The sequence below is a fragment of the Halichoerus grypus genome, chromosome 10, assembly GCF_964656455.1.
Source record: "Halichoerus grypus chromosome 10, mHalGry1.hap1.1, whole genome shotgun sequence".
Classification (NCBI taxonomy): Eukaryota; Metazoa; Chordata; class Mammalia; order Carnivora; family Phocidae; genus Halichoerus; species Halichoerus grypus.
Window position 1 is genome coordinate 18,707,605 of NC_135721.1, and position 26,864 is coordinate 18,734,468.

The 26,864-nt window shown below is 44.7% G+C and overlaps 2 protein-coding genes across 3 annotated transcripts; one reads left to right on the forward strand and one right to left on the reverse strand.

Moving 5' to 3' along the window:
- Positions 1-974: 974 nt before the first annotated feature.
- Positions 975-12,191, forward strand: FKBP1B (FKBP prolyl isomerase 1B). 2 transcript variants are annotated; one of them, XM_036121702.2, is made up of 4 exons: positions 975-1,147; positions 4,841-4,888; positions 10,385-10,497; positions 11,538-11,675. In XM_036121702.2, the coding sequence occupies exons 1-4, from the start codon at positions 1,111-1,113 to the stop codon at positions 11,580-11,582; spliced, it is 243 nt and encodes an 80-aa protein (XP_035977595.1). In that variant the 5' UTR covers positions 975-1,110; the 3' UTR covers positions 11,583-11,675. The 2 variants fall into 2 exon arrangements, with proteins under 2 accessions (XP_035977595.1, XP_035977594.1); XM_036121701.2 differs by having other exon boundaries at positions 987-1,147; positions 11,583-12,191.
- A 3,596-nt stretch (positions 12,192-15,787) lies between these two features.
- On the reverse strand, positions 15,788-26,855 carry SF3B6 (splicing factor 3b subunit 6). Its single transcript, XM_036121700.2, has 4 exons — positions 26,601-26,855; positions 23,297-23,415; positions 16,221-16,359; positions 15,788-16,056 (listed from the first exon to the last, which is right to left on the reverse strand). The coding sequence occupies exons 1-4, from the start codon at positions 26,628-26,630 to the stop codon at positions 15,967-15,969; spliced, it is 378 nt and encodes a 125-aa protein (XP_035977593.1). The 5' UTR covers positions 26,631-26,855; the 3' UTR covers positions 15,788-15,966.
- Positions 26,856-26,864: the final 9 nt, after the last annotated feature.

Consider the following 26,864-nt stretch of genomic DNA (forward strand, 5'->3'; position numbering starts at 1 on the left):
GAATGGAGGAAGAACACTCTAGGGCCCACTCTGGATGCCTCTGCTCAGGCTTTTCTCCCCGTGCCTATATTCCAGTACCACTGGTCAGAATCTGCTTTCACGTCAATTTTTAGAACACTGCAGGGAAAAATGAGAGAAAAAGAGAGGGAAAAATTAAAGTTCCATTCATTCTTCAAGCAAATGTTATCTCCTCTACAGGTATCTTTCCAAATTCCTGGAACTCTTTTGGGTGGAGGTGAAGGGTCTGGCGTGAAGAGGCGCTCAAGGTACAATTTACTCATTCATCCCACAGCACGAATCACTCCACGCTGTAACTAACTCTCTGCGTCCCCACCCGTCACAAATTTCGTTCTTTGGCGACAGCGATTCTGCCTTAATTTAAATGGTATCCGCAGGGCGCAGTTCTTTGCCTTGAAAGGTGGGACTCTACCTGTGAGTGGGGCAGAACTACGCGTGATGGTGAAGAGGGGTTTAGGGTGGTTGCCGTAGGGTAATGACTGGTTTCCTCCCTCCCTCCCATCCCCCTCCGACTACCCCCCCCACCCCCACCCCGGTGCCTCCCCCAGAATGCTCCTACATTCCGGGCAGTCGAGCTAGGGTAAGTACCTCTCACGTGCTTCCATAACGTTCTGAACTCCAGTGAGCGCATCTATTTAAAGTGTTGGTTTAGTTGCCGGCTTTTCCCTAGTCTGTGGGACCGGGTTGACTCCCCAGAGCTTAGCACAGAGTAGATGCTAGATAAATCTGTGTTGAACGGATGGATAGATCGATGGATAAATGGATGGACGGATAGATGCGCGTGTGTCTCATGCCTCCCTCACCATCCTCCCCAGTTAATGACCGTTAACCTGGCCAAGCTCGGGAGCAGCCGCGTCAGGGTCCCTTCCCCCGGGCCCCGCCCCAGTCGACCCCACCTTTCCGCGCCGCTCCGCCCCGCCGCCCCCTTCCCCGTGGCCCCTCCCCGCGCAGGTCCCGACTCCCGCCGCACCTCCTCCGGCTCTGCAGTGGCGGCGGGGAGGCGAGCCGGAGCGCCAGCGGGGCGAGGGCCGGAGCAGAGCCGGGGTCGGGGCAGCAGCGGGGACCCTCGGAGGCGGGGCCAGTGGGACTGCGATGGGCGTGGAGATCGAGACCATCTCCCCGGGAGACGGTACCGGGCGGCGGAGCCGTGGGAGGAGGAAGGGTCCCGGGGCGGAGCCGGGCGGGCGGGGGTCTGATTCCGAGGTGGCGCGGAGGGTGCTGAATCGGGGGCGGGCATAGGATGGGGGCGGCGGGAGGAGACCCCAGATAGGATTGTTGGGGGTCTAGCAGACGATCCTCCACCATCCCCTTCCGCGCCGGCTCACCTAGGGGATCGAAGGCGGCGGCCAGGAGGTGGGGGTCTGCGGCCCGCCACCGCCCCGGGGGCCTCGGGCCGCCGCTGCCGCGGCTGGAACCTCTCAGTTATCTGCTACTGCTGATTACCCAGGGCACGGCTTTAGCTCTGCCTTCCCTGCCCTGCTAGGTGAGCTCTGGGGAGAGCTGGAAGGGATCCCTTCAGCTTGGGGCAACCTTTTCTAACGCGCCCCCCTCCGGGCCTCCGGTCGGGCGGCCCCTGTGGGCTGGGCGGTGAGACGTTGTGGGGACCCAGCCAGTCTGGGAAGGAAGAAGCGCTCCCTCCGCCGCCTCTGCATCTTGCTTTATCCTCCCCGCCCCACTCAGCCTCTCCAGCCATCCTGTACACTCCCATGGCTTTCATTACCGTCTGCAAACCGATGGCCTCCAAACTTAAGCCTCCAGCCCAGATCTCCGACCCGAGTTCAAGGTGGTCCATTTATCCAGCTGCTGCTCGACCTCTACCTGGATGTCCCACGGATACCTAATTCAGCAAGTCCAAAACAACTCATGTTCCTTGTCCTCCCCACTCCCAAGCACTCCTCTGTTACTCCCTTTTCCCTGCCCCCAGGACTGGCACCACTCACTTTCCCAAGCCAGGCATCTCTTGTATAACTGGGTCTGGATGTGCAAGGAATAGCCATTTTTAAATTTTTTAAATGAAACTTAATCCAGTCCAGAGCCCCCATTTCTGCAGAATTTGACAGACAAACTTCATGTGAGGTATAACTGTCAACCCCCACCCGTCCTAAGAAATTGGAGGACCTCTTGGTTCCAGGCCACCCTCCTTGTTAAAAGGCAGCGGTCCCTAGAGGTCCCAGCCCCTACCCCTATCACGAGGCAGTACAAGTTTCTTTGCCCACGCTGGGAACCTTGCTGCTGGGTCCCAGGAAGCATCACCCTGAGACCTCGGCACATCCCAGAGCACTGCCACTGAGTCCTGCCAGGGGGCTGGAGGCCTCTTCTCTCTTCCCTGGCTCAAAGTAGCCTTTAGAATTTTCTCTGGTTATCCTCCCTCCCTGGCCAAGGACAAGGGGCATTTTCTCTTGAGGGAGATTAGATTTTTAGAGAAAGCCTGAAAGAGCTTTGGCCTTCTGCTTTTTTTTTTTTTTTTTTTTTTTTTTAAAGATTTTATTTATTCATTTGAGAGAGAATGAGATAGAGAGAGAGCATGAGAGGGGGGAGGGTCAGAGGGAGAAGCAGACTCCCTGCCAAGCAGGGAGCCCGATGCAGGACTCGATCCCGGGACTCCAGGATCATGACCTGAGCTGAAGGCAGTCGCTTAACCAACTGAGCCACCCAGGCGCCCTGGCCTTCTGCTTTTAACAGTCTAAACCCTTGAGTCAATAAAGCACAGAAGGGCCAAGCTACTGTACTGTTAACACTGGGGACACTGGGTCTTGGTTGAGCCCCACAGCAAGTCTGACAGAACTTGGTCCTTCTGCTGAAAATCTCTAGGCTCCATCCCTTTAGCCCCTGCCCTGGTTTCGGCCACCATCATCTCTCACCTGGATTTCTGCACATCCTCTAAACTGGTCTCCCCACCTCCAGTCTCACCTCTCTGCCTTCCATTGGGTCTCCCTAACTCACCACCTAGTTTCCACACCATAGCCTGAGGACCCTTTAAAATGCATGTTTGACTGTTCCCATCTCATTCTGCTCCCCCCACCCCACCCCCTGCCTTGTGTTTTAATGAGCTTCCCTTTCCTTCTCCAGACAGATAATCCAGTAATCTAGCCTAGTCCTACCTTCCATAGGAGAGCCTCCTCTCTTACTACAGCCCCTGCCCCCACCACCACCTTTTTCTCTAGCTTCAGCAAGCTGCCTGCAAAGTGGTTAAACGCACCAGTCATTCCGCAAATATTTATTGAACATGTACTATGTGCTAGGCCCTGGGGTTGCAGCAGTGAGCCAGACAGGGCTCCCAATAGTGCTCGACTCTGGGCATTTGAATGTGTTGTTCGCTCTTCCCAGATTATCTCCCTTTACTTCCTCTGGCAAACTATTAATCCTTTAAGACCCAGTTTAACCCTTATCTCCTCTCTGATGCTTTCCCTGACTCCCTGTAGAGTCCTCAACATGTTGGCTCAGTTGTTAGCCTCCCGGAGCTTTGTTATCCAGGCCTGTGGCTTTAAATTCCACCCAGATTTATACCTCCAGTGCAGACTCTCCATCTGCCTACTTGCAATATAAACTCAGATGTCTAATAGGCATTTCAAGATTGCCACCTGCTCAAATCTGCTCCTCCCCAGTCTTTCCCACCTGGAATTAGTTCCACTGTCCATCCGATTGCCCAAACTGAAAACCCAAGCATTGTACTCGATTTCTCCTTCTCCCTCATCCTGGACCCCATCTCCACTCCATTAATGTACCCTGTCAGCCCCATTTCCCAAATATATCTATTTTGCTCTCTTCTCTGCTGCCACCACATTAGTTCAAGCCATAATTGATTTCCTGTCTGGATTATGGCAACAGGCGCCTAATCGTCCATCCTACACACAGCAGCCAGAGTGATCTTATAAAATCTTAATTCAGATTATGTCATTCTCTTGCTTAAAACCCTCTAGTGGCCTCCGCGATGCCCCGCATGATCCGGCTCTTTCCCACTTGTCTCCCTCTCCCTCTCTTCTTTCCAGTCACTGGGCCTTCTTTCTCTTCTGCAAATGCACCAATCCTTTCCTGCCTCAAGGTTTATGCACTTGCAGCTCCCTCTTCCTGCAGTGCTTTTCCCAGTATCTTGCTCATCCTTCAAGATTCAGCCCAAATGTCACCTTTTCTGAGAGGCCATCCTGGACCACCCTTTCTAAAATGGTCTGTCCATTGTGTCTCTCTTTAACTTGTCATTGTGTTTCTTTCCTTTAGAGAATTATCATAATTTATAATTGTCTTGTTTGTTTGACTACTGTTTGTTTTCCTCCATTAGAATGTAAACTCCAGAGGAGCAGGGATCTTGTCTGTATGGTTTACTGCCGGGTCCCTGAAATCAGGCCCAGGCTTCACGTAGAGTAGGTATTCTGTAAATATTTGTGAATGATTATGCTTATTAATCCTTGATTGCAGTCATCATCCTGCATTATAATCTGTTATTTATTTATGTGTCTGTTTCCCTAACTTCCCCGTGAGTTCATAGATTGCTCTGTGTTTCTGGGATCTGGTCCAGGCACATAGTAGGCTGTCAATAAATGTTTGTGGAATGGATGAAGGAAAGTAAAAGGAGCAATCAAAGAAAGGAAAATAACAAGGAGAGAGTGGAGTTGAGGAATGCAAGGGAATAAAGTTCAAATCAAATAAAGAGAGGTGAAGTGACTAATCTGGCTCATACGAGGCACACAGCCAGAACTAGAACCATGGGCATCTCCATGGTGTGGAGGGGAATGTGGGCCAGACCTCTGGGTCAGTCACACCTGAACATCCCAGGTGACTTTTTCCAATAACTTATTCATTCAACTGCCCTCATGTCTCCTTGCAGGAAGGACATTTCCCAAGAAGGGACAGACGTGTGTGGTGCACTACACAGGTAGGCTTTGCTCCCTCAGCCTTCACCCAGACCTGCCCCTTCCAAGGGAGATCTCTCCTCTGATACTCCTCTCCAGAGGTATCTGCTCCCTGGATCAGGCCCAAAGCCTAAGACAGCCAAGTCTCCCTCTGTCCAGCTGTCCCCCCACTTCTCCGAGCCAGCATTGTGCGTATGGGAAAGGAGGCTTGCAAGGTTACCCCTTCCCCACTTGTACCAGCAGGAGCCGTCTGGGGAGCCAGCCTCTAACTGAGCCACGCACCTCCATTCTCTTCCCTCTGTTGTGGGCAGCATGGAGCCTGGCCCTCCTGGTTCTGTCTGATATTTAGAAATCCCTCCTTAAAGCTCTGAGAGCCCTGATCTTCCCTGCAGACTCCTTTTTCCTCCTACAATATTATTAGAGAAGAGGAGGTTGACTTCCTCAGCATTTCCTTTCTTTTTTCAAAAATAGACTATTCGACTCACCTACTGTTAGTAGATGCTGTGCTGGGCACTGGGGACACACGGATGAAAAGGGAGGATTCCTTCCTTCTTTGGGGCTCTGGGGAGTGGGAGAGACCAGTGATCCAGAGGCTCTGATGCAGTGTGTTTGGGGGGGGGACAGCAGGGCCTGTCTCAGGGTGCTGTGGGAGTGGGAGGAGGGCCCCACATCTCTGCTGATCCCTCCTGGATGCTCTGTCTTGGAAGGTCAGGTGGGCTGAGGAACATTCTAGATGGAGTTCCTGAGGACTGCTGGTAGGAAGATCACGAGCAGGTATTTGTTCCCAGAGGGGCGAGTGCTCTGCCTTGTGACCTGCTTCCCAATGTGGCAAACTTGGTGACAACCACTTAGCAGACAGCAAGGCCAGTTTAATTCCTAGGACGTATTCAGATGGGCCATTTTTAGCAGTTCTCTGGGCCAGTGCGAAGTGCCAGGTTAAATCTAGGCAGACAGTGTGGGTATTTCTCAACAGCTGTGTTGCTGGTCGCTGACGTCAGTGGGCTAGAGCTGTGTTTTATCTCCCGGTGGTGTGGCCTAATTACCATGAGTCCTCTGGGGCCTCTGACCTGTGTAATTGATTTATCTGTTCTACATGTTGTAGACAGAGCAGTACTTATCAAGTTACTAAAACCACAAGATCCTTTTGCAAAGACTTTTCATAGTAGATACAGAGAGCAGGTGATATGCATTAAACACTAACATCGGGGGGGGCCTGGGTGGCTCAGTTGGTTAAGCGACTGCCTTCGGCTCAGGTCATGATCCTGGAGTCCTGGGATCGAGTCTCACATTGGGCTCCCTGCTTAGCAGGGAGTCTGCTTCTCTCTCTGACCCTCACCCCTCTCATTCTCTCTCTCTCTGTCATTCTCTCTCTCTCAAAAATAAATAAAAAATTAAACAAAAAAATAAACACTAACATCAGCCATGAGTGCCTCTGGTTTGGGGAGGGACTGTCTCATCAAACCCAGCAGGAGACTGTATGGGACTTTTTGGTAAACTTTTTAATTAAACATAAACACAGTAGAGAACATAAATCTAAGATGTGCAGCTCAATGAAATTTGTCAAAGTGATTACACTTATATATAACCACTACCCAGAGCAATACATACATTTCCAGAACCCCCAGGCCCAGGCATCTCCTTCATGCCTCCTCCTAGTCATTACATCTCCTTGAAGGTAACCAGCATTCATACCTTTGTCCCCATCAGTTGGCTTGGCCTGTTATTGAGTATCATATAAATGGAATCATAGAATATGTACTCTTTTGTGTTTGGCTTATTTTACTCAATATTATGTCTGTGAGATTATGTCTGTGAGAGTGGTTTGTTCTTTTTTTTTAAGATTTATTTATTTATTTGAGAGAGAGAGACAATGCACACATGAGTGGGGGGAAGGGCAGAGGGAGAGGGAGAGAAAGAATATCAAGTAGACTCTGCGCTGAGCGTGGAGCCCGACTCAGGGCTTGATCCCACAACCCTGAGATCATGACCTGAACTGAAATCAAGAGTCAGATGCTTAACTGATTGAGTCACCCAGGCACCCCTGATTTGTTCTTTTTTATTCCCATACAGTTCATTGTATGATGAATATACTATAATTTATCTTTTCAACAATTGATGAACATTCGGCTTATTGATAGTTTTTGGCTATTATGAATAATATTGCTTTGAACAATCTTGTAGGTGTCTTTTGGTGCACATATGTACACATTTCGGTTGGTATACACCCAGAAGTGGAGTTACTTGGGCATAGGGTTTTATACCAATGCTCAGCTTTAACAGATACTGTCAAACAGCTTCCCAAAGTAGTAATGCCAATTTCCACTGCCACCAGCCATGTATGAGAGTTCCAGTTCTCCTGCATCCTCATCAACACTTGGCGTCATCATGTTTTTGTTTTGTTTTTGGCCCACTGAGGTGGGTGTCCAGTGGTATTTCATTGTCGTTTTTGATTTGCATTGCCCTGATGACTAATGAAGTTGAGTACCTTTTCATGTGCTTACTGGCCTTTTGGATATCCTCTTTAGTCTGCTCAAGTTTTGTCCAATTATAAAAATTGGGTTGGCTGTCTTTTTCTTATTATGGGAATTATTATTATTATTTATTATTTATTATTTTTTTTAGAGAGAGAGAGCATGGGGTGGGGGGACAGAGGCAGAGGGAGAGAGAGAATCTTAAGCAGGCTTCATGCCCAGCACAGAGCCTGACCTGGGGCTCAATCTCACAACCTTGAGATCATGACCTGAGCTGAAATCAGGAGTCAGACGCTTAACTGACTGAGCCACCCAGGTGCCCCAGGAATTCTTTATATATTCTAGATATGAGTCTTTTGTTAGTTATACTGATTCCAATCACCTCCCATGCCAGGCCTTGTCTTTTTACTCTCTTAATGGCATTTTATGAATAGAAGTTCTTTATTTTTTTTAAGGTTTTGTTTATTTGTCAGAGAGAGAGAGAGAGAACACAAGCAGGGGGAGCGGCAGGCAGAGGGAGAGGGAGAAGCAGGCTCCCCGCTGATCAGGGAGTCCCATGTGGCACTGGATCCCAAGACTCTGGGATCATGACCTGAGCCGAAGGCAAACACTCAACCGACTGAGCCACCCAGGCATCCCTATTTTATTATTTTTTTTAATATTTTATTTATTTATTGGACAGAGAGAGAGCACAAGGAGGGGGAGCAGCAGAGGGAAAGGGAGAAGCAGGCTCCTGATGCGGGACTCTGAGATCATGACCTGAGCTGAAGGCAGACGCTTAACCAACTGAGCCACCCAGGCATCCCTAGAAGTTCTTAATTTTAATGAAGTTCTACATATCGGTCTTTTCCTTTATAGTTAGTACTTTTGTGTTCAGTTCAGGAATCTTATTTATTTATTTATTATTTTCATAGTCCTCCTTCCCCCACTTTTGTGTTTTATTTATTTTTTTATTAACATATAATGTATTATTTGTTTCAGGGAGTACAGGTCTGTGATTCATCAGTCTTACACAATTCACAGTGCTCACCATAGCACATACCCTCCCGTGTCCATCACCCAGCCACCCCATCCCTCCCACCCCCCCTCCACTCCAGCAACCCTCAGTTTGTTTCCTGAGATTAAGAGTCTCCTATGGTTTGTCTCCCCAGTTAAGAAAGCTTTGTCTGTCCCTAGGTCATGAAGATATTCTTGTTTGTTATCTTGTAGAAGCTTTATTATTTTATTTTTCATATTTAAGTTTGAGATTCATCTGGAATCGATTTTTATGTGTGCATAAGTTAAGGGTCTAGGTTCATTTTTTCTCCATAAAGATATGCAGTTGATCTAGCAACATTAATTAAAAAAAAATCATCCTTTATCTGTTGCATTGTCATGACACCTTTGTTGAATCAGGTAACCATATATATGTGGGTCTGTTTCTGGGCTGCATGGTTTTGGCTGAACTTGTAGCAGTAGATAACTGTACATGGCCTGAAGTATATTAAGTCATATGAAACCTGAAGAAATTGGGGAATGAGAAAGCCAGTCTTCAAAGGGAGTGTGTGTGTGCATATCCATATGTGTATTTGTCCAAGTATGTGTCTTTGTGAATGTATGTGGATTCATGGATCTAATTTCTTAGCATCTGTTTGACCATTAGGGTCTTTCTTCTGAATGTGTGTACATAAGTGCCCAAGAGCACGCATGGGTATCTCTGAATATCTTAGCAACCTGTGTGTATGCATGAGTTTGTATCTGATCTCCTTAGTATCCATTTGTATAGCCACAGGGTTTTCTCCTTTGCCTGATTTCGTACCCAGGGCAAGAGTCCATTTCATTCTACGCAGAAAGTAGGAAAATGAGACTGTGCCTCGTATACATTTATACATTTGTAGGAATTAGGAAGTGGAGTCACAGATGCTCAGACACTAAGCCTGTCCAGACCTCCTATGTTAAACATGGCAAATCTGAGGCCATGACAAAGGAAGTGATTTGCCTAACTTTACACAGTGAGTTAGTGCCAGCATGAAGTCAGAATCCAGTCTCTGAACTAACAGGCCAGATCTTTCTCTGGTCTCAAATTGCCTTTTGTTGTGGTCTGTGGACTGCAGGAAGAAATCGTGGGAGAGCATCATTTACAGAAGGTCTGATCTTCGAGCCAATCACCAGTACGAACTAAAAACAGAAAAACAGCTCTTGAGCCTTAGACAGCAGAAATGAGACAGTATTTGTACATCAGGGATGACAAGGCAACTACATCTGGAGGCTCAGGGATGCTCCAAACTGCTGGAGACAACATTGAGGTGTTCCGGGTCCAAACAGGCCCTTTTTATGGGGTCTGGAGGCCACCCTTGACTGGGTCACTTTGCTCAGTTCATTGCAGGAAGGGATGATATGGCCTTTGGGTTTTGCATGTTAGGGGAACCTTGTGAAAAGCAGGTAAGGATGCAACCTGAGGCAGAAACATCCTCGGGCTGAGGAAGTGGCACAGAAAAGGTTGGAAAGCGCAGAGGTATTTGAAAAGGGTGTGACCTGAATAGGACATGGGGGGAAGGAAAGGTAGGGGAGAGCAGAGAGAGGGTTATCAGACAGGCAGTCTCCGGATCTTGAAGTGCCTGTGTGCAGTGCAGGCATTTAGATTCTGCCTCCGGGAGCTATTGACGTGTTTTAAGCAAGGGAGTAACATGATCAGATATATGTTTATAAAAGACAGTCACTCTGGAAGGTGTGTGGAGGCTGGAACGGAGGAGTGAGAGTGGAGTGGAAAGACCATTTAGAGGGTGTTCCCTACACAGGTGAGACATGATGGGGACATGGTGCAGACACGGGGTGGTGGCAATAGAAATGGAGAAAGTAGGTAGATTGCAGAGATGAGTAGGACTTCATGCATGTGGGGTAAGGCAGAGCAAAGTATCTGGGTTTCTTGCTTGGGTGACAGGACAAGTGGGGAGATTGGAAGAGGCGCAGGTTTGTGCAGAATAGGAATTCTATTTTAGACATGCGGCCCCAGACCTGGGAGTTAACTCATGACCGGTGCTCTTCTCCATCCTATTCTTGCTTTCACAGGAATGCTCCAAAATGGGAAGAAATTCGATTCGTCCAGAGACAGAAACAAACCTTTCAAGTTCAGAATTGGCAAACAGGAAGTCATCAAGGGTTTTGAAGAGGGTGCAGCCCAGGTAGGATGGGAATCCTCAGTAGGGGGGATTCAGGGAGTTGGAGCCTGGACTCAGTATGCTGCCCTTGCCCTATCACAGACCTCCACGGCTTTGCCCCTGCTGCCAGGGACGCCATCCAGATTCCGTCCTTGGCTTTGTGCCCCCACCCCATCCCTCTCATTGCCAGCATGACTCCTTTAAGTCACAGGGGGCTCTCATTCCAAGCACATCCCTCCAGGCTTGCTCAGAACTAGCTTCGGAGGCCTGTGAGCTACCAGCTCTCTGGGACTGAGGCAGCAGGAGAGTTGGGGGGTGGAGAGGCCAAGGTTTTTTTTGTTTGTTGTTTTTTTTTTTTAACTTAAAAATTTCAGACTTGCAAAAATATCACAGAAGTAATTCCCATGTATTCTTTGCCCAGCTTCCCCACGTGTGAACATTTTACATAACCATAGTACAATGATCAAATTACATGAGTTTGTGATCAATTACACATTAACACTGATACAGTACTATTAACCGATCCATTCAAATTTTTGAGTTGATTCTTCAAAATTTAAAAATCGATTTATTCAAATTTCACCTGTCCCACCAGTGCCAGGTGTTCTTGACGACTGCCGTGATGAGCCCTGGTTCATGCCCTTCTCCCTTGGTCTCTGAAGCCACACGATGCTCTGTTAGAGGTCTCTCAGCCCTCCCCACCTTGCGGTGGCCTCCTTACTTCACATCTTTAATGTGTTCCTGTTACCTCGAGTGTGTACTTTACGTGCCCTACACCCTCTTTCGGTTCTTTTGGAGGAGGGTGAGGAACAATTATGAACAATTCGAAGTGTTGGGGCCATGCACTAATTGAATAACCAGCAGTGGTTGCTGGATGAATGAATTTGGGACTACTTGGTAGAAGTTATTGCCCCACAGTGAAGCCTCTGCTAGTCTGAGACTGAATCTAAATTCTGCATCACTACAGTGTGCCACATAGAAAATTCATCTCAGATCTTCAGAGTTACCTTGAGGATGGTGTGGGAAAATGCCATAGTTATCTTACTTTTTTCTTTTAAATCAAGCTGGGTCCTCTTTCTCCTCTCCCCATCTGCCCCCATCCCTGCTAGATGAGCTTGGGGCAGAGGGCGAAGCTGACCTGCACCCCCGATGTGGCGTATGGAGCCACGGGCCACCCCGGTGTCATCCCTCCCAATGCCACCCTCATCTTTGACGTGGAGCTGCTCAACTTAGAGTGAAGGCAGGAAGGAACTCGAGGGGGCTGGAGTTGGCTGCTGCTCGGCCTCCTAGCCTGCTCTGCCACTGGGACGGCTCCTCCTGCTTGGGGCTCTTGATCAGTGCGCTAACCTCACTGCCCCACAGCATTATCCATGCTCTGCCCAAGTTGTTCTGTATGTGTTCATCATCGTTCACGCGCATCTTTGCTTGAGGAAACTTTGGTTGCCGATCAAAACATTTCAGGTTGTGCATTTTGCGTGATGCATGTCGTAGCCATTCCTGACCACAGGATACAGATTTCTTGTTCGCACAATCTACACTGCCTTACTTAAGCCAGACCCACAAGGTGCTCAGACATGAAATGTACATGGTATACACAGAGGGACTTGAGCCAGTTACCTTTGCTGTCACTTTCTCTCTTAGAAATTCTGTTGGCTGCTGACTTACACAATGTCCTCTTTGGAAATGATATGTAAAATAAAGGCTCTGTGCTTGACAAATTCCTGTCCATCCTTATTGTAGGAAGGAAGTGCTTTAAGGACTACATAAGCCAGTTGCCCTTGGGAACGAGTGGAAAGGAGCCTTCCAAGTAGCCAGCAATGATGATAAACATAATAGCTATGATGTGAGTTTTGTACATGCTGGGCCTTGTTCTATATATTTTTAAATAAAATTGCCACCAACCCTCTAAGCAGCCCTGCCAGGTAGGTATTAACTTGCCACTCGCCTCACAGGCTCAGAATTCTCTGAATGACTGAAGGAATATACTGTGTTCAAACCCCATAGCCTAGCAATCCAACATAGGATTTGAGCACTTATGTGACCTTGCAATCTCTGTGTTTGGACTTGGAGGGACGAGTTCCCCTCACCCAGAGGGAAAAGAACACCGTGCCTGAACAAAGGAAGGTGTGTTAGGTCTTGGAGCCATACATTAACTCACACTGGGAAGTTACTTTTGAAAGAATGTGTGGTTCTGAGGTTGTTTTTGTATTTACTGCTTCGTTTCATCTAGTTTTGCTCTTACATTGGGGTATTATTTCGGAGAAGGTATGATTCTGAACTTGTTTCCGTATACACTGCTTATTTTCATCTATATTCACTGTAACTTATGGGAATTCCCAGTTAGGTTTTATAATCAGCCCACTTACTGGTGTGGGTTGTGTGTTTGTGAAAGGAGCCTGGGGCAATGTGGCTAAGAGATTTTTTCTTTTGACATAGGTGAGGAAAGTTCTTAGCCATAGTCAGGGTTATTCTGTCAGTGAGGACTTGGAATTAAGATTGAGGAGAGGCTGGTGGGTTAGTACTTTCCCGCATAGATTCACTGATACATGTCACATAATGTCATACATATGATATGGGTCTACCTCATCTTGGCTGCTTCGTCTACCCTTTTTGTCTCCAGGAAGCCCTGGCTGTATTCTTCTGCTGAGGATCGAGGAGTTAAGAGGTAGTGCTTTAAGATGGAGGAAAAGAAATGAGAAAGGGGGTGCTTTGCTTTTAATCACCCAATCCCTGGTCTCACTTCTGTTGTGGGAGCAGACCAGCCAGAGGGTGCTGCACTCATTCCTTTCTGGGGTTTTTCCTTCAGAATGTCTTAGTTCCCAGCTTTTCTCAGTGACACAAATGGTCCGATAATTTCTCAGAACTTTGCCTGTATAAGAGACATACTCTTGTTTTCTGCTGTGACACCAATAGGATAAAGTTAAAAATGGCATCAAGGACCACTTCAGGTGTCCACTGTGGAACTGAAAAAAGATCTTAGTGTAGAGTATTCATAGGCTCGGTGGTCATGGGAGACACCTACTAAAAGAACCAAAACAAACAAATGCAAATAACTACTGACTAGCACCTGAAAAGGATATGCTAGGCTTTGTAGGCCCTGCTTTACTGGCGCTCTTACAAGATGATGCAGAAAATTATGAGACAGTATGCTAACAAGTTTGGACGTTGTCCTGTGAGAGCCACCGAGTTGTTAAGGAGAGTGGTAATGAGATCTATGTCATATCAGTCATTTTCAAATGTCCAGTCTACTCATACAAAATCTTAGAAACTCAAAATTTAATCTAGGTGAATGTAAAGCCGCTCTGGCACACGTCCATACACATTCATGTGCGTGAACACAATCATCCCTTGTACTCTTAAAAGCAGAGTGAAAAATACTCTTAGATGCTTGGTGTAGAAGACTGATTAAAAGTATATCCTCAGCATCTTAGCACACACAGAGACCTGGCACAGAGTAGGTGCTCAATATTTATCTACAGAATTCAAGTTCTTTTAACTGGGACAGGCCACAAAATTGCCAAACAATTGGAATTTTTGAAGATTTTATTTTTAAGTAATTTCTACACCCAGCGTGGGGCTCAAAATTATGACCCTGAGATCAAGAGTTGCATGCTCTACTGACTGAGCCAGCCAGGCGCCCCACAATTGGAATTTTTAATTTTTAAAATTCTTTTCAAGATTTATTTATTTGAGAGAGAGTACAGGGGGAAGGGGCAGAGGGAGAGGAAAGGAAACTTAAGCAGACTCTACATTGAGCGTGGAGCCCAGCATGTGGCTTAATCTCACGTTGAGATCATGACCTGAATTGAAACCAAGAGTCGGACACCCAGCCGACTGCGCCACTGAGGCGCCATAGACAATTGGAATTTTTAAAACTCTTAGCCTTAGGTCATGAAATTCAGCTAACAGATGTACTAATCCAAATGATGGGACTGGCCATAATGGTCAATAGAAGCAATTTCCCCTTGTTAATAACTTAAAAAAAAAACTGCAGTAGAGCAAAGCCAGTCCGCCACTTAGACAAAGCACGCTCGAAGTCTGTTTTCCCCTTACAAGAAAGTCTTTTAGACAATTATTTTTACGTTGGCAAATACCTAAAGGCATACCATGCATTACACAAATTAATAAGGAATTCATAAAAGCATTCAGAAGAAAATTAAAGTTATGGCTCCTTTGTCATCTCCCTGTCCTTCTTAGAAATGGTTCTTTCTAGTCTTTTACAAAGTGCTTTCAAAAAGCACTGACATAATAGGAATAATTTCTTCAATTTCAATAGTAGGCTTTGAGAAGACAGTACCAGAAGTATAAAAGAACATATTATCTTTATTTTATTTTTTGACAGAGAGAGAGAGATGGCGAGAGAGGGAACACAAGCAGGGGGAGTGGGAGAGGGAGAAGCAGGCTTCCTGCTGAGCAGGGAGCCCGATGCAGGGCTCGATCCCAGGAGCTGGGATCATGACCTGAGCCAAAGGCAGACGTTTAATGACTGAGCCATCCAGGCACCCCAAGAGCATATTATCTTAAAGTATAGATATCAAAGCTAAATGCATTTAAAAGTGTAGAATAGATGCTTTTTGTCCATTTAAATGATTAAGTGCTTGTACCCTTCAAATTGATTTTGGGTTATAGTTATATACAAAACAATTGGTTCATGTTTTTCCATTTGGCCCATGCCTAAACTATAAAAAGAAAATTGTAACTATCTCCTCCAAGCTGCCAAGCTATGATGAATGTGGTAATAACCATACTATTTACACGCCATGGGAGTGTATGATTGTAATAAGCATTAAATATTCTATTTATGGCAAAGATATACTATGAGCTAAGGTCCAAGATATTCATAGACACTTACTAACTAAAGGAAAAGACTGCATAATACAATCTTAGACATGTAACAACCAACACCACTACCCAAGAAGCATGCTCTGAAATTTTAACAATGTGCTGTCATCTAAATGGCCACTTCTAGAACTGACTTCTCTTTAAGGATGGGGTACCCATATCGACAAAGGTGTTTTGTTAACTGTAGGGCAAGTGTTATTTAAATGTACTAGTGTGGTTAGGACTGGTTGATGTTACATCAACTTTTTATGTAAACATTTTATTCATTCAACCAACACAATGAGCTTTGGTTTCCTTATCTGCAAATACCTACCTTCACTGAGTTGTTAAGATTCAATAAATGACAAGCTCCCTGCTCTTAAGAAGCTTGGTCTCTGACCACCTACCACCAAACAATTCTTCATATGGTTCAACTGCTGATCTGTTTTCTGGTATCAAATAAGAAGGGAAAGTTTAAGAGAAAACACTGAAATGTTTTACAAAAAGTTACAAATTTATTCACATAACATATTCTAACACGTATCAAAGTTTCAAGCAGGTCCTTTTGAATCTCGAATAAGAAATTACAACATTCAGCATTAATTAAAAATAAGAAAAGGGTGATGGTAATCATTTATGGGTTTTAGTCTAAAATGAAAATGCAGAGAACATTTATTTTGGTGGATCTGTGTTGATGCCATATTTCTCCTTGAGAAGCTTCAACTGCTCTTCCTTCTTTTTTGTGTCCATCTTCTGAAATGCCTAAAATGTGGTAAGCACCAGAGTTAACAGTTACTGATCTGCAGTCAAATGAATTTCACCAATAGCACTAGCGAGACAAGAACTCACAGTATACTCTTCCCCTCATGGTACACTACTTCTTAACGTGGGCTCCCCATGCAATGAGGACTGTGGCTAATACTTACCCTGTTGGCATTATAGTACAAAACCACCAGGTATCTGTTACAAACATTGAATCCTGAAAGGTGATCACATGCGTTCTTGGCATCAAAGATGTCTTCATAGACCACATAAGCTGTTCCTCTAGTTTCGGGTGTGTTCCCCCTGCAGAGTGAAATCAGACTTAATTAAAATACACATTTACCGGAGTTAGGAAGGACGCTGGGTTTGAGGTCGGGTGTTAAGGAGAATAGCTACCATGACTTCCAGGGCTTTGACAAAACCTCAGATGGGAGGCCTTCTGGCCAAGCATCTGCGATTTCATATTGTTGGAGCATTCCCTGGGGGTTGCAACTTTCTAGAAGTTTGCTGTGGCCAAACCAAGAAAGAAGGATATGCAGATTTCTACAGAAATCACGATTCTATAAGAGATTTTGAGGAGATGAAAAAGGCTGGTATCTTTCAGAGTGCAAAGTGATTTTAGAATGTAAAGAATTTCTTTGGGGTGAGTTCCATGGAAATTTGTCACTGACCTGTGTTCCTGAACTATGATACATGATTGTTGAGCTATGGAATAGTTTCTCTTTATAAATAAATAACAAATACTGTGGAAAAAAAATACACATTTACCTGAGCACTGATACTTGAATAACAGAACTGTCTTTTAAACCACTAACCACAGATGATTAAAGACAGTGAGTTGAAGTTTAAGTCTTTTGAGATCAACCTGAACACTGTTAGAGGAAATAAGCATTATGGATAGGTATGCTGGACAAGCCTACTATTTCTTGAATTAAGGTTAATTTTTGTTTTCTGTTTTAAGTAAAAGAGCTACAGGTTAAACTTGCTTGGTCAACACTACTATTACAGCTACCAGAGTACTAGCAGCAAAGAACTAGCTTGAAGCTTTGTCCCAGTCTTCATGTGCACTGTTCTAGTCTTTCCTACTTCTCACACTAAGAACTAATTCTAAGTCTTTTTTTTTTTTTTTTTTAAGATTTTATTTGAGAGAGAGAGCACGCGTTGGGGGGCAGTGCGTGCACAGGGGCAGAGGGAGAGGAAACAGACTCCCCGCTGAGCAGGCAGCCCAACTGGGCCTCCATCCCAGGACCCGGAGATCGTGACCCGAGCCAAAGGCAGACGCTTAACTGACTGAGCCATCCAGGCACCCCCAATTCTCAGTCTTAAGCTGGAAAGTACAGTATTTAAGAGTGATGGCTATTAATCAGCAATGTCAAGAATGAGGTTTCTCCTACTGCACATTTATGCAACAGAACCAATACTTAAATTATTTACCACACTATTACCTGGTAACTAGTCCCTTGTTTCTAAACATTTTAATTTTCTCCCTCACTCATTTTAAGATTTAACTTTTAAGTAATCTCTACACCCAGTGTGGGGCTAGAACTCATAACCCCAAGATCAAGAGTCATGTGCTCCACCAACTGAGCCAGCCAGGCTCCCCTCCCTAACTCTAACTTTAGTTTCAATTGTTAAAGACAATAGAGTCTCCATCAATGTAGGAAACAAATGTTTCTGAGAAGTATTTTACTAAGGTTTATCAAATCCATAAAAATAAGAACTATTTGTGTCTGTAGAGGGGGTGGTGGTGAAAGCCCCTATGAAGAAGATGGCAAAATTATAAATGGTATCTAGGAAAACAGTATCCTTTATGGCCAGGAAAGGATGTAAAGAGTTAATGTGGTTTCTCCCACTTAGAAGATGGACTGCTCTAAAATGTGGTACGGTCAGCTCCCAACTTTTTGTACATTCATTTTTTTTTATTTTTTATTTTGAAGATTTCATTTATTTATTTGACAGAGAGAGACACAGCGAAAGAGGGAACACAAGCAGGGGGAGTGGGAGAGGGAGAAGCAGGCTTTCCGCGGAGCAGGGAGCCCGATGCGGCTCGATCCCAGGACCCTGGGACCACGACCTGAGCCGAAGGCAGAGCTTAATGACTGAGCCACCCAGGCGCCTCTCATTTTTAATAATATATGCACTCCCATGCATTATGCAGCCCTGTTTGGCTCGAGGAAAAGGGCAGAGCTTTGGCAGACATGGGTGGGAGGGAGTGTGCTTGTGGGAGGGGTTATCTGCAGGCCAGGGTAGAAGGTGGCTAGAAGTGGAAGCTGGACCTTGCTCGTGGATATGGAGCTGCTGCTTGTGTAGGTTTTCCTTGCCACCTCCTCTCTTCACCTCACCAGCTTCCTTCCGCAGGGAGGTAGGGAAGTGTGAAGAGCAACAAACTGCAGGCAGCAGATGGCCATGTGCTTGTCAGTGGGGGCAATGGGCACAGGTCCCACTCAGCTTATGCTCCCAGTGTGATAAAGATGGACCCCTCCATCTGTGTTCTAGCCACCCAGTGCCAACTGTGGAATAAAGTTTAAGACCGTGGGCTGCTTCTCCATCTGTCATAGTCCCCACATAGGGTCAAGCAAAGGTAGCAGGCCATGGGAAGGGGAGGTACCTGTTAAAATTTGATCTCGGACAGGACTACAGAGTTGGGCCCTGGTCAGAGCTCACTTCATGTAAAAGGGGACGGGAGAGGTACAGAGTGCTGGGGTGGTCGGAGGGTGCCGGTGTCCTTGAATGCTTACAGGCTGTCAGGCTGAATGGGCCCAATGAGGGATTTTATAATATTCCTTACTCTCTGGGAAGAGTCCAACAACATCTGGACCTTTTTTTTTTTTAATTAATTAATTTAAGTAATGGCTACACCCAACATGGAGCTCAAACCCCACGATCAAGAATCGGTGTGCTCTTCCTACCAGCCAGCTAGACACCCCAACTCTTGGACTTTTGACTTTTAATTTTCAAGAATGCATTAGCTTGAAAAAAAAAATTTTTTTTAATTTAAACAAATTTAAAAAAAGAGGGGCGCCTGGGTGGCTCAGTCATTGGGTGTCTGCCTTAGGCTCAAGTCACAATCGAACCCCACACTGGGCTCCCTGCTCGGCGAGAAGCCTGCTTCTCCCTCTCCCCCTCCTTGTGTTCCCTCTCTAGCTGTCTCTTTCTCTCTGTGTCAAATAAATAAATAAAATCTTAAAAAAAAAAAAAAGTAAAAGGTATGAAAGGGCTTTATTTTTTTTTAAAGATTTTATTTATTTGACAGAGAGGGACACAGCGAGAGAGGGAACACAAGCAGGGGGAGTGGGAGAGGGGGAAGCAGGTTTCCCGCTGAGCAGGGAGCCCGACGCGGGGCTCGATCCCAGGACCCTGGGACCATGACCTGAGCCGAAGGCAGACGCTTAACGACTGAGCCACCCAGGCGCCCCGAAAGGGCTTTAAAAAGTTCAAAGCACCAAGTGTCTGCTACATGCCAGGAAGGGTGACCATGCATCCCTTTTGCCCAAAACTGTCCAGGTTTTAGTACTGTAAGTCCACATCCCAGAAAACCCCTTGGTCCTGGGCCAACTGGGAAGGTTGGTCACCCTAGTTTTAGGTGCCAAATATGTGATAAAGCATGATCACAGCTAGGGAACAAAATAACGTGTTTCTCAATCTATAATTTAGACCCAAATTCATGCTTTTGTGAATTTATTCAATAAATATATATTGTGTTCTTTCTGTATGAGAGGCACTGGAAATAGAATAGTGAAAAAGACAAGCATCATCCCTCCCTTCAAGGACTTTATCCAAGTGGGAGAAAGACAGATAAATACAGATGAGAAATATTATAAAGGAAGTAGACAGCGGTGACAGGGATTACTGGGAGGACAAGGATGACTTAACTCTAGGGTGGTCAGGATAAACCTCTTTGAAAAGGTGACACTGATGTGGAGACCTGAAGAATGAGGAGCTGGACAGGAGATGAGCTGGGTGAAAACCATTCCAAATGGAGGGACCAGAGTACAAAGGCCCTGCGCTACTCCGCACCCTTCTAAAGATGCCACTGCTTGATTATCTACCTTGGCTTTCTGAAACACTCTCTAACTTCACTGATGTAAGCATCTCTTAATTGTGTACTATCAATAAATTTTGTTAACACTTTCAGAAGTCAATCACAACCAATTTCTGTATTATTCATTTACTTATATACCTGGGGTGTTTAACATGTATCAGGCACAACAACTATCAACCCACAATAAAAAGACGGTATGATGCCTGTCCTGGAGTAGCTCACAGGCTGGCAGGAGAGACAAGTACACAGACAACAGCAAAATCATGTATTAAAAGTAGAAGGTGCTGTGGGAGCAGAGAAGAGGGGTGGCTAATGCACACTGGGAAGGAAATACTCCATGACAAAGTGCTTTCACAGGCATGATCTAATTAGATCCTTATTAAAATTCTTTTAAGCTGAAGTGGAGGGGGGTGGGAGGGATGGGGTGGCTAGGTGATGGACACTGGGGAGGGTATGTGTTGTGGTAAGCACTGTGTATTGGGTAAGACTGATGAATCACAGACCTGTACCCCTGGAACAAATAATACATTATAGTTAATAATTTAAAAAAATTCTTTTAAGACAGTAGGTTAGGAAGATTGTGTTTCATAAGTAACTGAAGCTCAGAGGGATTAAATATTTTGCCCAGTTGTACATGACTAATCAATGTCCAGCTAGTATTTGAACTCAGGTCTTACAACCAATTCAGTAAATTTATCATGCTGCCTCCATGTTAAAAGCTGAAAGGCACAGTCTATCTAGATTATCTTACAAGTGAGAGAACAGAAAACCAAGAAGCTAGACAACCTGTCTACGGTTGCAGGGCCTGAAGCAGAATCCTATCTCCTGGTCTCCAAGTCAGGGGATCTTCTGTATACCATTCTTTTATGTTTAGAACAGAGTTTCTTTTTTTTTTTTAGATTTTATTTATTTATTTGAGAGAGAGAGAATGAGAGAGAGCACATGAGAGGGGGGAGGGTCAGAGGGAGAAGCAGACTCCCCGCCGAGCAGGGAGCCCAATGCAGGACTCGATCCAGGGACTCCAGGATCATGACCTGAGCCGAAGGCAGTCGCCTAACCAACCGAGCCACCCAGGCGCCCCTAGAACAGGGTTTCTTAACCTAGGTTTCATGTACCCACTGAAATCATATGCAAAATGTTTCATGTATTGTTCTGTTGCAAGGATCCAAAGCTTTTATCAAATACTCAAAGGACTGAGACTTCCTAAAAAGGATGGCTGGTCTGTAACACTTCATTTCCATCCCCACTTGAGTACCAATGATGATGTATTGCTAGCATTTGGTTTACTTTCTGGAAGGAAAGTGATGATTTAAAAGGAGAGTCCTCAAGATCTCAAAGAGTTCTAAAAGCCAAGAAGCAGCTCTCAGTTCATAAAAGAAAATTTATTAAGAAAGAGATATTCAGGGGCGCCTGGGTGGCTCAGTCAGTTAAGCGTCCAACTCCTGGTTTCAGATCAGGTCATGATCTCAGGGTCATGAGATCAAACCGTGTATCGGGCTCTGTACTCAGTGCAGAGTCTGCTTAAGATTCTCTCTCCCTCTCCCCCTCCCTCTGCTCACGCTCTCTCTCACTCTCTAAATAAATAAATAAATACATCTTAAAAAAAAAAAAGAAAGAAAGAAAATAGACACTCAGGGGCGCCTGGCTGGCTCAGTAGAAGTGTGTGACTCTTGAACTCAGGGTCGTGAGTTTGAGCCCCCATGTTAGGTGTAAGGATTAATTAAAAAAAAATAATAAGGGGTGCCTGGGTGGCTTAGTTGTTAAGCGTCTGCCTTCGGCTCAGGTCATGATCCCAGGGTCCTGGGATTGGGCCCCACATCGGGCTCCCTGCTCCGCGGGAAGCCTGCTTCTCCCTCTCCCACTCCCCCTGTTTGTGTTCCCTCTTGCTGTGTGTCTGTCAAATAAATAAAATAAAATCTTTAAAAAATAATAATAATAGGGGCGCCCGGGTGGCTCAGATGGTTAAGCATCTGCCTTCGGCTCAGGTCATGATCCCAGGGTCCTGGGATCGAGTCCCGCATCAGGCTCCCTGCTCAGCGGGAAGCCTGCTTCTCCCTCTGCCGCTCTCTCTCTCTGACTCTCATGAATAAATAAATAAAACATTAAAAATAAATAAATAAATAAATAAATTAAATAATAATAAACTTAAAAAAAAAATCCAGATGAACTCTTAGGTAAGTGGCCCATGTATACTAATTACAGTATCACTGGCTATGGATCTGGGTAGTGTAAATATTCAATTTAGAATCAGAAGATTTTATCACTAAATAGTTGTGTGAAGCTAGAAAAGTACTTGTACTCTCTGGACCTTGGTAGTCTCACTTGTAAAACACAATTATCGGGGCGCCTGGGCAGCTCAATTGGTTAAGTGTCTGACCCTTGGTTTCAGTTCAGGTCATGATCTCAGGTTCTTGGGACTGAGCCCCATGCTGGGCTCCGTGCTCAGCGGGGAGTCTGAGGATTCTCTCTCCCTACGCCTTTCCTTTCCCACGCTCGCTCGCGCTCTCAAATAAATAAATCTTTAAACAAAACAAAACAAAACCCAATTATCACCTCCACATAGGGTTGTAGTGTTGGTGATACAAATAAAAGCACCTATTACAAAAATGGCATTTTGTAGATGTTTAATAAATATCATCTGAAGATATGAACCCCAATTTTTAGATTTAATTAAAACCTGAACTTGTGTTGCAATTATTCTCCCATATACTTTTAAATCTTCAATAGGAAAAATAATAATAAAAAATAAATCTTCAATAGAAAGCTGTAGTTGGGAAAAAAATCATTTTTCTCAGTTACTTTTATACCTCCTTACTCAGTTTATTCAGGAATTCTGGAGTCAGTAAAGGAGATAGGAGAGAAAATTAGAGTTAATGCATATAAAAAACACAGTATGTTATCTGACTTTACAAATAACAGTCATGCAATAAATGTTCTTTCTCTTCCCACCCATTCCCTTCAAACCATTCATTACTACTTCATGCCTTCTCTAATTTCACAACTATTATTCTTGGCTCTCACTGAGCTAGATCAGGAAGGTCTCATTTTTTTCTGTACAAAAAAAAAAAAAATCTCATCTCCCAGATTTCAATCCATTTAGTCTCTAGGCTTTTGGTTAGGCCTTGCTGTCAGCTATAATGCTGAGATTATACAATCATTTTCTTGAAACGACATTTCAAAAGTCTCAGTAAGACTCACACTCGGATTTGACGAATAGGTCCATATTTCCCAAATATATCATACATTTCTTCAGCTGTGATTTTGTATGGCAAATTTCTTATATACAAAATCCGATTTACTTCAGGTGGAAGTCGAATCTAAAATGAGAAATATATACTATTATTGTAATCAGGGCAGGAGTGCTACCACTACCATTATGAGAAAAAAAATTCTCATAATAAATTCTCACAGTAAAAACAAACAAAAAAACCCCACATAATAGGCAAGAATAAGAATTATTTAAAAAAATTATAATCTGATGTTCCTGAAAATGACATCCTTTTCAGAAAAGAAACTGGGCACGAGGAGGACTATTAGTAGTAACTAGTAAGGGGCTACTATAAAACCCAGGCTTCCAGTCACTGCAGTTAAACAAGGATCTCCAACCTCATTTAAAAGTCCTCAATGCCTCAGACATATATGGGAAAGAACAAAGGGAAGTGTTCCTGTTTCCTAGACAATAAAACTCCTATTGATGACTCTTATCTGGTCTTTTCAAGAACCTGTTGAATCAACAATATCTTCTCTCTCTTGAATTTATAGTCTTTCCTTCATCATTGGCTTCTATTCCTTAGGTGAGCAGCTTTAGTCCTGACAATTGTCATGCAAAACAAAATAGTCATTTGTATCCCTCTTCCTTCATTCAAGAAATATTTACTGAGCACCTTCTTCATGCACCTATCAGGCTAGGTATTAGGATTACACAGTGAAGGGAAAAAGCAAGGTTTCTGCCTTCCCTGAACTTATCAGCTCTCTACTTACTATCCTATTTTGCTTTTCTCTTTTCTTTCAGTAAAGCATCTGGAAAGATAGTCTATACTCACTTACCTCATATTCTTTACTTCACTGACACTCATCAACCTACCACAACCCAGCTTCCACCCCAGCACTGATGAAAATACTTTTATGCTAAGACCTTTTTAAAAAAAATCTTATAAAAAGGGTGCCTGGGTGGCTCGGTCGTTAAGTGTCTGCCTTCGGCTCAGGTCATGATCCCAGGGTCCTGGGATCCAGCCCCTCATCGAGCCCTGCATCGGGCTCCCTGCTCAGCGGGAAGCCTGCTTCTCCCTCTCCCACTCCCCCTGCTTGTGTTCCCTCTCTCGCTGTGTCTCTTTGTCAAACAAATAAATAAAAATCTTTAAAAAAGAAAAAAAAATTGGGCGCCTGGGTGGCTCAGTTGGTTGAGCGACTGCCTTCAGCTCAGGTCATGATCTGGAGTCCTGGAATCGAGTCCCACATAGGGCTCCCTGCTCAGCAGGGAGTCTGCTTCTCTCTCTGACCCTCCCCCCTCTCATGTGCTCTCTCTCTCTCTCTCATTCTCTCTCTCAAATAAATAAATAAAATCTAAAAAAAAAAAAAAGAAAAAAAATCTTATAATAAAAAGATTTAACAAATCTTATAAAAGGGGTGGCAAGGGGCAGAGGGAGAGAATCTCAAGCCGTCTCTGTGCTGAGCACGGAGCCCAACATGGGGCTGGAGATCAAGACCTGAGCTGAAACCAAGAGTTGGACACTTAACCGACTGAGTCACCCAGGCACCTGACATTAAGACCTTTTAACTGCGGTATTCAATTATCATCACACTTAACTTCTGAGGCTTCTGACACTGTTGACTATTCTTGACACTTTATTTCCTTGGCTTGCTCCTACCTCTCTGGCTAGTTCTTCTCACTCTTGCCATTAAAATATCCTCTTCTACAGAGTTTTACTTTTAGACTCCTTTTTGACCCTTTGTATACTCTCCTTAATTCTATACCCTCTTTCATCTCTTAACCACACACATGGTTTCCACAGTAAGTTGATGACTCAAATATGTATCTCCCATCTAGAGTTCACTCCTGTGTTCTTATTAACATATTCAATTACATACTGGATATTATTTTGCTCAATAACTATTAAACTCTCAGCTTTTTAAGGCATTAAGCTAAGTGTTGTATAAAAGGAAAAAGAGGATACTTAATCCCTCCCCTCAAACTAGTAGTGCTGACAAATAGTCAACAAGTAAGTACAATAAAGTTTTAGATTTAAGATTTCAAACTGAGTTCAAATAGACAATCAACACTTCCAATTATAATACACTTCTCTCATTAATCTGCTTTCTCACTCTGTAAGACACTGTATCACACTTTCTCTTCTTAAACCTTACCACCACCACTCCCTCCACCATCTGAGTTGGGCTGTAACCTTTTCCCTGCCTATCCCAGGAGTTGATCTTGCCTCTTGCTTATTGAAGAAAGTATATATGACCGAATGGTAAGTACCTTATATTCATGTCACTAAACCCAACAATCTAAATTCATCCATATCCACCCCCTCTCCCTCTCATTATTGTCTACTCCAAACCTTCGCTCCTGAACTTACCTCATCCTTCTCCCACATCATCAATTTCTCACACTTTATCAGATCATTCTCACTGACATACAAATACACCTTATACCACACATCTTAAAGGAGGAAAAAGTCAACTATCATCCAATCTCTGTACTCCCTATTTACATGAAAACTTGTGGAAAGAGCTGTCTCAATTTTCTTAACTTCCATCCTCTTTTCATCCCACTGCAACCAAGTTTTCATCCACTGAATGATCATCAAGGTGACCAAAATTCTGCATCTCACCATGTCCAATTTTCTGTCTTCATCAACCTATATCTCTCTGCCTTACAGTTGACCTAACCTCTTTTTCTTAGGTTTCTATAATACCCCATTCTCTAACATTAGAATGTAAACAGAAGGGCTTTTTGTTTTATTCACTGTTGTATCCCCAATACGTACACTAGTGTCAGGCACACAGTAGGTATTCAGTAAATTTAACTTCTGAATTATTTCCTATCTCTCAATTCTGGTACATAGGTGTTCAAAAATATTAAGACATTAATGAAGGACCCAAAAAGCCCCGTGACTTGAGGAGAATCCCAGGCTCTGGCTGCCTGTCAAGTATTAGGTTACTTATTGGGGACTCGTCTGTGCTACTGACTTTAGGGCGGAGAAGATCCTGTCGCCAAGTCCTAGGTGCAGATCAAACAACAAAGACTGTAGGGCCAACACTATCACTGACGCCAGAATAAGAGATCGAGGGAACTCTCAAAAGGGGTGGAGGCGGAACTGTGGCTCAAGAAGCATATCCGTAACGATGGGGCCAGGATGGAACTCCAAGTGATAACACAGTAAATTCTGGGCTACTGTGGCCTGGGGAACCCAAGAGGGGCAAAATACACAGCTCCACACCGTTAAGAAAGTCCAGGAGGGAGGTCCCCCCCTCTTCCGCAGAAGGCCCCGATACTCACGTTCGCCCTCTTGGCCGCTTGCATCGCCATCTTGGCGGGCTGATAAGGTTACCGCAGCAAACACTGGAATTCCTCCGGACACCTCCGGAGCTCGCTCTACCGGACCGCAACACCGCGTCAAGGCCAGGACATCAACATCCAACCTCCGCCGGAAGCTTTACAACGCCGGATTATCGCCGTCTCACGCCCAGACGTGCTGACGTAATACCCCCTTTCGAAAAGACTCCGGGGCAAAACAAACATGAGACGAAAAACAGGCCGGAA